General features: G+C 33.2%; 1 protein-coding gene across 1 annotated transcript; it reads right to left on the bottom strand.

Moving 5' to 3' along the window:
* Positions 1-4,334: 4,334 nt before the first annotated feature.
* Positions 4,335-9,012, bottom strand: LOC101495552 (ruBisCO large subunit-binding protein subunit beta, chloroplastic-like). The gene is made up of 14 exons (XM_004498892.4): positions 8,703-9,012; positions 8,493-8,618; positions 8,186-8,323; positions 7,868-7,963; positions 7,453-7,695; positions 6,950-7,184; positions 6,654-6,823; positions 6,274-6,351; positions 6,095-6,166; positions 5,911-6,015; positions 5,657-5,749; positions 5,492-5,584; positions 4,974-5,097; positions 4,335-4,540 (listed from the first exon to the last, which is right to left on the bottom strand). Exons 1-14 carry the CDS (start codon positions 8,892-8,894, stop codon positions 4,527-4,529), a joined length of 1,779 nt encoding a protein of 592 aa, XP_004498949.1. The 5' UTR covers positions 8,895-9,012; the 3' UTR covers positions 4,335-4,526.
* Positions 9,013-10,282: the final 1,270 nt, after the last annotated feature.

The following is a 10,282-nucleotide window of genomic DNA, read 5'->3' as shown; positions in this document are numbered from 1 at the left end:
AGTTATTTTCAAATAAATGAGTTTGAACTGAAGTTGAAATTTTACGAAAAATTTAGAGTTGTTAAAGTTGTGAAAAAATTCAAATTTTAACTAAGTTAAAGAGTTTGAGCAAAAAGATATATTGAAATTAACAATGTTAGAGTTTAAAATGTTATAATACATCTTTCTAACTAACTCTAATTGTTACTAACTATTGCTATTCTTAATTGGATCATAATTAAGATAACAATAATTAGTGTATGAATAATTATTATTGTATCATAATTAATTATGATTGACTATTAATTATTTCTCTTTTTTTTAGCTTCATTTTCATTCTAAACATTTACACTCCTTTTTTTTTATGGTTCTCGTCACATTATCCTAATTAATATCTTCTTTATTTTTCACTCTCTTCATTTTTGTTTGTTATTATAATTTTAAAAATATAAATATGATGATGTTGAAGTAACAATGTCGATTTACAAGAAAGGGGGTTTGAATTGTAAATGCACCTTTTTAAAAATTCCTGTTAAAAACTTAAGAAAATAACTCAAGATTGATCTTGGTTGTGAAAACAGAAAACGGAGAACGTTCTTGGTTTTAACCCGAAAACGGAGAACGTTCTTGGTTAGTTAAAATCAATAGTTCAGTTTATGTAATTAACTTGATAATCAATCAAACTGAAAGTAAATAGATAAGGGAAGAAATACCACACAACGATATATCCTAGTTCACCCAACTCGGGTTACGTCAAGTCCTCACAACCGTGAGATTTTCAACTAAGTGTTTAAAACAAAGAACTTTCTTGGTTTTACAGCACCTAGCTTAGATCAACCTTGATCTGTTTTAATCTCTATTACTTTCCACCCAGAAAGCAACAACAACACCTATCTAACTTTGATAGGATTCAATGCAATCTAAACAAACTATAAATAAACTCTTATAGTTTGAGTTTTTACAATAAGATTGATTTTGACAGAATCTAAGATATCTCAACTCTTGTTTGAGATTCGATTCTTACAAAGAAATCAGCAGCAATATCACAGTGAGATAGGATTGATCAGAACTGATTGCTTTTTGTGAAAATGAGAATTTCAAGTATGTGAATGATTTATGAGAGTTTTATAGCACTTGAAGTTCTTGTTTGATCCTGGGTATTGGCCATCTATTTATAGGCATTAGAGGCATTTAATGAAGGTCAAAAGAGCTGTTGATAGTGCTCTGAAGTTTGACTGAAGGCAATATATCAGATTAAAAATAATTCAGTTTTGAAAAACTGTTTTTCCTTCTTTTTTGACTTTTCTGGTTTAGCATTAAAGCAATTTTGTCTTCTAGTTAAAAAGCCTTTGACGTTTCTCCCTTGATCTTGGATGGTACAGTCTTGATCTTGAGTCTTGAGTGTAGCTAGAGAAGGTTGGTGATGAATTTTAAGCCATTGCAGAAGAGATACACTGCTGTTGGAATTATGCAGAAAACGGAGAATGATTAACGTTCTAGGTCTGTCAGTTTGAACTTTCTTGAGCTTCAATAATCAATCTGGAGTTCTCGTTTTAATTATTCTTGATTTCCTTTGCAATTGTCTTGTCATATGTCAAGATCGATCGAACTTTCTTGACATTTGATTTTTGGAGTTTGCAAACTGTCACGACTTTTGTCTGTCTTTGAGTCCTTTTATTTTTGAGATCAAATAGCCTTTTTGAGCTTGAATGAATCCTACTTGTTCCTTGTCATGTACTGATTAGATATGAACAAATTTCTAGGGCAGACTCTTTGTTAAAGAGGTAGAAAAAGTTTGATCAACATGCTGTGATGAACTTTTTTGAAACTGGAGATCTTTCTTTGTTTTAATGTTCTTGTTGCTGTTTTCTTTGCTTTGCTTGATTCTGTTCTTAATTAAATTCACTCAAAAGCACAAGTTAAATTAACATAACATTTAGAATCGTAATTAACATTCTTAATTAACTTTTTGTTTGTTTTCATCAAAACATTAAATTGAGATTTTGTCTCAACATATGTGATATTTGATATATCTAAATATTTTTTATACATTCAAAGATATTTTAAAATTATAGTAATGAATAGGAGAAATTGAGAGTAGTATAACTCCTACCCATGACTTCATTCCCTACCTAGTACAATTTTCCTAGATGGAGCAACTTTTTGTTCAATGGATTTGTTCATTTAGGAGGTGGGAAATATATCACTAGTTAAACGGTGCAAATGAGACGAGACAATTTTTTTCTTCTTTTGTCTTTGTCTTTAGCCAAAGTGAAAGAAAATTTTATTTTGACAAAGGAAAATCTAGCATATCAAAAAGTGAAACACCCTAATAAATAAATGGCATGACAAACTAAAGGTTACACAAAATTAAGCTTGATAGTCAAAAAGCTAGCAAGTCGTGGAAAAAATAGGAAAGGAAAAGATATATGTAATATATATACACCACGTTTTTAACAGAAAAATAAAGATAGATCTATCTTAATCACATGTTTTTTTCGTCATAGCCATAGTGATTAGTCAACAAGTATGATTACAAATACTATTGTGGACATCCTAAAAATTAAAAGTTTTCTAAGGACAGCTTTGAGCTTTCCGAAAGCACTTGCGAATGAGCTGGATCGTGTATATGTGTTCTAGTCTATCATAAGTTGAAAAAAAAATTCGGTGAAGAAAATTTCAGAATTAATTACATAGTACATTGTAGTTTAATTTGTGCATATTGTTGGCTTAAAAATATTTCATATATACTTTCAATGACGTGTTGTTACATCATTTAATATATAAAGGTTGTGTATTTTTACACTCATTATATGATGTGTTATCACAAAATTAGATACATGTTTAAAAATTATTTATAAACTCTGGATACATATAAATTAAATTTAAATAATATTGATTAAAAACACAATTATGATGTTAGAATATATACTTAAATTTTAATTTAATTGATAAATGTCGATATTATTATATTTGATATGATGTTCCGAATTCGAACCTGATACCTCGTATTTATATGAATTAATTATGATAAAATTTAAATCTCTTTTAAGATTAGAAATATATATATATATATATATATATATATATACTTTAAAAGCTTAAATTGGGGAATAAATTGTAAAATACAAAATCCATCTTTCATTTTTCAATAATTTAGTTGTGATAAAATTATAATTTTGTTAGTTTAAAAAAATGGTGATAGAATTATCAAGAAATTTATCTTTTTGTCTTTAATTTTGATGGTGGAAATGAGTACCCCAGAGATATCAACGGTGGTTGGTGGTGTACGAGAAAACGCAATCGAGTGGTGTGCGACAAAATAAAAAAGAGTGGTAGGGTTTAGAAATTGAATCTTAAAGTCGAGATCACAAATGTATATTGAGCGCAATTTTTTAACATAGCTGCGTTGATAACCGATTAAAAAAAAAGACCCGTTACAATTAATATAAAAGAAATTAACATAAATGATGCAACAAGTCATTGTATAATGTTGTGTTAATGTATATAAATAAAATAGTAATTAAAAAAAATTAACGTATGTATACTAAAATTTTAAGACACATCAACTTATCAGTTTTTTAAGTGTCACTTTCTATTTATATTTTATTGTATAAAAAATGGTCCCCGGAATATGTTACATATTATCTTACAACTCTATCGAAACTAAAAATCAAGTGTTACATTTGTCGCAAAAAGGAATCAAGTGTCTTATATTTTCAGAAATATGACCAGATAGGGACAAAGAAAACGTTGTCTATTTTGTGGTGTATTATTATTGAGGAAGAGAAAGATGGGTGTCCCATATACACGACTTATGTTTCATTAGGGAAGGCCTCTGATCTAATTACTGCCTCTAACTATCAAATCTTCTAATTTCAATTTAGTCGTCTCCTCATCGAACCTAAGCTTCTTTTTAGAAAGAAAAAAATAAAACAAGACGTACTCATATTCTAGAAATGTGGAATGTGATAATAAAAAAAAAACCATTATCCATTAACATTACTCTCGGTGACACTGCCAATCGCCAAATAATTGACCATTCTCCATTGTCCTTAGTGACCTGATTCTCCATTAATAAACTATACAGTGACATGTCTTTGTTTGAACCAATATCCTTGTATGATTCACGCCAAAGCTAACAGAAGAGTTGCCAGTGTCAATGAACTTCTGGGGAAATAAACCGAATAACAGCATGATTCCAATCATTTTGACTTAACAACATCAAATCCTTCACCATCAACATAGATAGCAAACTCGTTAGGACATTGTGAAATAGTCTCGTCACTAATCATAGTCCAGGAGCAAGTCAAAATGAATAGTTAGATAGAGTAAAATGCCCAGGGCAAGTGAGATTTGCAAAACCTTTTTCGATATTATTACCTTTAGAGAAACAAAAATGTCACTCATTCTGGTTCACAACACTACATGTGTGTCCGTCTTACATCTGGACTTCTTCCTACGAATTAAATATGCTCTACCAGATTACGAATTACATTGAAAAAAATAGGGGGAAATGGTGTCCCCACTTTAAGCAGCCGCATCATCTACATACCATAGCCTGGGAGAACAGAAAGCCAGAGTCAGCCAAGTACATTTTACATAAATCTATGTGAGATGCCCCAGTTTTAAAATCGTCATATTGTATACCTTTTGATTCAAGATTTATAGTTGACAATAGACAGTTACACACAAAATAATAGGAATAAAAACTATGAAGTTGTTTCACTATTCCATAAAGAATTTCGAAGAAAGGAAATTGAATGAAAATGTACTGTTTAAAAAACTTTTTTGAAGGGTAATGTGTTTAATAATCAAATTAGAAAATAAACGCAAATATCTTCTGAGACTAAATATGCCCTAAATTTATATGCGATTTCTGAAACTAAACATTCCTTAAATTTCTAGATATCATAAATAAGTTTCCATGATTGACGCATCTAATGGAAACATAAAAAATACCACAGCTTTGAGTACATGTTCAAACTACATACCTGAATTGTCCATGGGGTTGCCAGCAACTACAGGCTCAGGTTCCTTTATCTCAACAACAACACAGTCTGACATTAAGAACGTTTTGGCAACAGAGGCTGCATGTTCCAGGCAACATCTGACCACCTGTGCAAGAGTAGGAAGCTTTTGTTTATCAAAGTTTCATATCCAGCATAAATATCATATTTATTCTTATCATTGTTACATGCATTCATTCACATGCATAAGCATAAATAAGCTGTGTTCAAAGAAGCTTTTAAAGATTGCTTTAGAAGATTACTACACCAAATTCCCTAGACAAGAAACTAAAGAACATAAAACAATTCAGGTCTTGTTTCCGACATTAAGTCCAGTGACACATTTCAACTAATCTGTCAAAACTAACATAGGACAACCATATACAAACCATTCCTATTGATCCTGGCACTCCGAGCCCAGATTAATAACAGGCTACTAGAGATAGCAGCAAATTCACATGCAGATAAATTAAAAACAATACAGTGGTCAATCAATAAATCACCTTTGTCGGATCGATGATCCCGGCAGACATTAAATCTTCGTATTTTCCAGTGGCAGCATTATATCCATATCTTGTATTGTCATTGGACAGAACCTATCCAATACACAAGTTACATAAGCACAAGCTCAATGTGAGAGTAATGGTAAGTTAAGCCAATTTCTATACCTTCTCACTGACAACACTGCCATTTACACCAGCATTTTTTGCTATTAATTTCAGAGGGTAACTAAGAGCTCTTTTAACAATGTCTGCACCCACCTGTGCCACGTAATCATAAGGCAATAATCAGAAAGTTAAATAATAAGTAGTGATATCACTGAACAGAGCAAGGCCAAGTCGGGAAAACTTTTGAGGACCCAAAACAAAATTATCTCCATATACACAAACTTGAGTTCTTGCAATATCAAATAATAACTCACTTTTTCTTCATCATTTGCAAGGGTATCCTTGATTGCATCCACCTTTGATGCAAGTCTGAGCAAAGTGCACCCACCACCAACTACAATACCCTCTTCAACAGCTGCCTGAAAATCAAGAAAATATTAGCTTATAGAAAGCGGAAAAGGACAAAATTAATGAACATTTTGGGAAAGATAAAGTCACCTTTGTAGCATTAAGAGCGTCTTCAACTCTCAATTTCTTTTCCTTGAGTTCTGTCTCAGTTTGTGCACCAACCTACACTCATAACAAAACTTGCACTATTTAATATGACTTGCAGAGATGTTAACAGTAGCATATTATGGAATTTTAGTGGGGTTACTACGGTGGGAAGGGACCAATACCTGTATTACAGCCACACCACCGGATAGTTTTGCAATCCTTTCATTCAGCTTCTCCTTTTCATACTCTTGTTCTGCAGCCTGTGTAATATGTAAACATTTTGTTAGAGCCTGCCTGCATAGCAATCTGAATCTCTCGCCCTTTTCTATATGTACAGAATGTACATAGGTTCTCCTTATATATGACTACTCTTATGTGTGTGATTTGGATTACTAAATGTACTTCTCTACCTAATGTTATGTACATCATTCCTCCTAAACTAAAAAATATTACTCAATTGTAAGTGTATCACTAGTTACTATTTACGTACAAGGTCTCCAAAAAAGCCTTGCACATGCCATGGAAACAAGTTTTTAGCGGGGGGGAGGAGAAAGAGGGATACCTCAATTTGGTTCTTAATTTGTGAAACTCTCTTGGTAACTGCTTCCTGGGTACTTCCATCACCAACAATTGTGGTTGTGTCTTTGGTGAGCACCACCTTGGAGGCATTGCCAAGAACCTCTTTCCCAGCTTTGTCTAAGCTAAGGCCAACCTCCTCTCTGATAACAGTACCTGTAAGCAAATTGGGAAGATACATATTGTTACCAACAGCTGGAACCAACAACAAAAAACATAGAGAAACTATACATTTCAAAATTGAACAATAATCAGAGACATGAAACATTTAAATTTAAAAACCTCCAGTCAAGATGGCAATATCATCGAGGTACTGGCTCTTGCGTTCTCCAAATCCAGGGGCCTTGAGTGCTGCAATCTTCAGTGATCCTCTAAGTTTGTTCACAACAAGAGTTGCTAAAGCTTCTTGTTCAATATCCTCGGCAATTATCAAAATAGGAAAACCACTTCTAATTGCATCCTCCAATATGTTAATAAGATCCCTTGCATTGGTTATCTTTTTGTCAACCAATAGCAACTGCACGACATGCATGCCATAATTTTAAGTAAAATACATAAGATGATGTCAAAAATAATAATAAGTTGCAGTAAAAGAAAACCAATGTCGCACCTTGCAGTTCTCAAATTCAACAGACATTTTCTCACTGTCAGTAACAAAGTACGGTGAAATATATCCTCTATCAAATTGCATCCCCTCAACAACATACAGACTGTTTTCAGCATAAATAGATAAGGCAATCTTCAAAATAATTAAAAGTTACACAAAAGAAAAACAAATGATGTACCTTGCAGTTCTCATATTCAACAGACATTTTCTCACTGTCGGTAACAAAGTAGGGTGAAATATAACCACGGTCAAATTGCATCCCCTCAACAACATATAAACTGTTCTCGGCACTCTTCCCCTCCTCAAGTGTCACAACACCCTTTCTACCAACCTTACTCAATGCTTCGGCAATCATATTTCCAACCTCATGATTGTTCCCTGCACTTACTGCTGCCACATCTGCCAATTCACTATCTTCAACCTGCAACCCACACGACCACAACTCTTGTAAGTCTAAACAAACAAACAAAAATGATTGAAATAATTCATAAGCAATGGACACACTAAAATATGCAAAGAATGGGAAGTTTGAGGTACTCCATGAAATAAACATGCTTCAACGCACAGAAATACACAAAAAGAATATGATTCACCTCTTTTGACATCAGTTTAAGCTCAGCCACAAGTGCCTTCGCTGTTTTCTCAATGCCACGTGTGATGAGCACAGGGTTTGCACCTGCTGCAACAACCTATAAAATTTAACTCAGGATGAGGCCCCTCTTGTGTAACAATAAACAAAACCAAACCAAGAAGTTATAATCTATGAGACACTATCGATACAGTAATTGAATGTAATTACACGTGTAGGTGTCATTTTAGTGGACACATGTCAGACACCAGACACACCTTCAAGAAGAATCGGTACTACATTGGTTATTAGTTACTTATTCCACAACTCATAACAAGCCTACCTTGACACCTTCTGCAATAAGACCCTGAGCCAAAACAACAGAGGTAGTGGTTCCATCACCCGCCAAATCGTTTGTCTTGGCAGCTGCTTGTCTCACCAATTTGGCACCAATATTCTCAACTGGATCCTCCAACTCAACCTTTTCAAGCCAAATGCAAACAAAACGTCAAAACAAACGCCCACGTAAAATAATTCACCAAAAACAATAACTCAAGTGAAATCATAGACCCTAAAAACTCAGACAAATAAATCTAATTCCAACATATAAAATAATATCACAAAATTGAAAAGCAGGTTCAAGTAAACACCTCTTTGGCAACAGTAACACCATCGTTAACAATTTTAGGAGAACCATACTTGCTCTCAAGAACAACATTCCTTCCTTTAGGACCAAGAGTAACACCAACCAAATCCGCAAGCTTGTTCACACCATTCTATAAAACCCAAACAAAATAACTATAAAAAAAAACGATCAAAAGAGTAAAAAAAACAAAAATCGTTTTCTGTGAGTAACAAACCTGAAGTTTCTTGATAGCGGAGCCATCTTTGTTGAAATGCAATTCCTTGGCCATAGCGGAGACTTTGGGGTTTCGGCTCCTTCTAGTGAGAGCGACGTTGTTTGTGGTTCTTCTACGGGAGGCATTAGAGGAGAACGAGGAAATGGAAGCGGAGGAAGAAAGGTTGCATGAAGAGAGGTTACAAGATGCCATGGTTTGAGGAAATGGAATCGAATTGGGGAAAAATGGTGGCTAGGGTTTAAGAAGGGTTGAGGAGATTGGTTTTTGGATAAGTTTACTTTGTATTTGTAGGTGGAGTGGGGAATATGCGTATTAAGTATATGGTTGAAAGTTTAGGATGTTAAATGTAGTTATTTTTTAGGATGTTAAATGTAGTTACTTTTTAGGATGTTAAATATAGTTATTTTTGTCTACTAGTTTTTGTAGGAGCACTATTGTTTATACAACTAGACTTGCAATTGTGTCGCGGGATTAAAAATAAACTCTCATCTAAAATAATAATAATAATAATAATAATAATAATAATAATAATAATAATAATAATAAAGTAGCAATATAAATTATTAAGGGTAATACAAAAGAGAAGAATAATCATATAAAATAATATAGTAATAGAAGTTATTCTGATTTTCGTTTGTCTCTCGTTGTCTCTAGTTTCCATGGTTGTCTTTGGTTCCTGGGTTCCTCTAGTTGCCTTTGGTTTCTTTGGACGATATTGTTAAATTAGAAACTTCAAAAATCAATAAAACTATTAATATAGGACGTTTGTGTGTGTATATATATATATATATATATATATATATATATGTATATGTGTGTGTGTGTGTGTGCGCGTGTGTGTATGAAAATGTCTCTTATGTGTTGTATACATATGATTGCATTTTATGTTTCAATGAATTATTAAAGCATTTTTATTTACGAGCTTTACTTAATCAATTATATTCTAGAATGTGTGTAGTTATTGGTAGAATGAAGAGTTGTCATTAATGCAGGTAGGTATTACTGCAGAGTCATTATTAATGACAATTATCATGGTTTATACGGGAAATGGGTTGCCTTTGGTTCCTGTGTTGCATTTGGTTGCCTCTAGTTCGTGGATGTCTTTGATTGACGATTGTCTTTACTTCCTATTGGTCTCTGATTCGTGGTGGCCTCTGATTTTGTTTGCCTCTAGCCCGCATTTACCTCTGGTTTTATTTGCCTCTGTCATTTATGTATTTGATTTGTGGTTGTCTCTAGTTTTGTTTGCCTCTTATTCGTGGTTGCATCTAATTTTGTTTGCCTCTAGGTCGTGTCTACCTTCAATTTGTGGTTGCCTATGGTTTTGTTTGCTTCTGATTCGTGTTTGCCTCTTATTCGCAATTGCTTCTAGTTCATGTTTTCTTCTGATTTCTTCGGACAACATTGTTAAGTTAGAATCTTCGAAAATCAATAAGACTACCAATATTATTTGTGATTTGCCTATGATTCGTGGTTGACTATGGTTTTTTTGCCTATGGTTTGTGTTTGTCTCTTATTCGTGGTTGCATATAGTTTTGTTTGCCTCTAATTTGTAGAACCTTATGGTATGTGGACGCCTC

This window comes from Cicer arietinum, chromosome 4, assembly GCF_000331145.2.
Source record: "Cicer arietinum cultivar CDC Frontier isolate Library 1 chromosome 4, Cicar.CDCFrontier_v2.0, whole genome shotgun sequence".
Taxonomy (NCBI): domain Eukaryota; kingdom Viridiplantae; phylum Streptophyta; class Magnoliopsida; order Fabales; family Fabaceae; genus Cicer; species Cicer arietinum.
Note: the sequence above shows the minus strand (reverse complement) of the source record. Positions and strands in the feature narration are given on the sequence as shown.

Coding starts and splice junctions, on each gene's coding strand:
- LOC101495552 (XM_004498892.4), bottom strand. CDS start 8,894: ATGGCATCTTGTAACCTCTCTTCATGCAACCTTTCTTCCTCCGCTTCC. Junction 6,824..6,949: donor TATTGCCATCTTGACTGGAG/GTTTTTAAATTT, acceptor ATTTGCTTACAG/GTACTGTTATCAGAGAGGAG. Junction 6,167..6,273: donor GTGGTGTGGCTGTAATACAG/GTATTGGTCCCT, acceptor TTATGAGTGTAG/GTTGGTGCACAAACTGAGAC.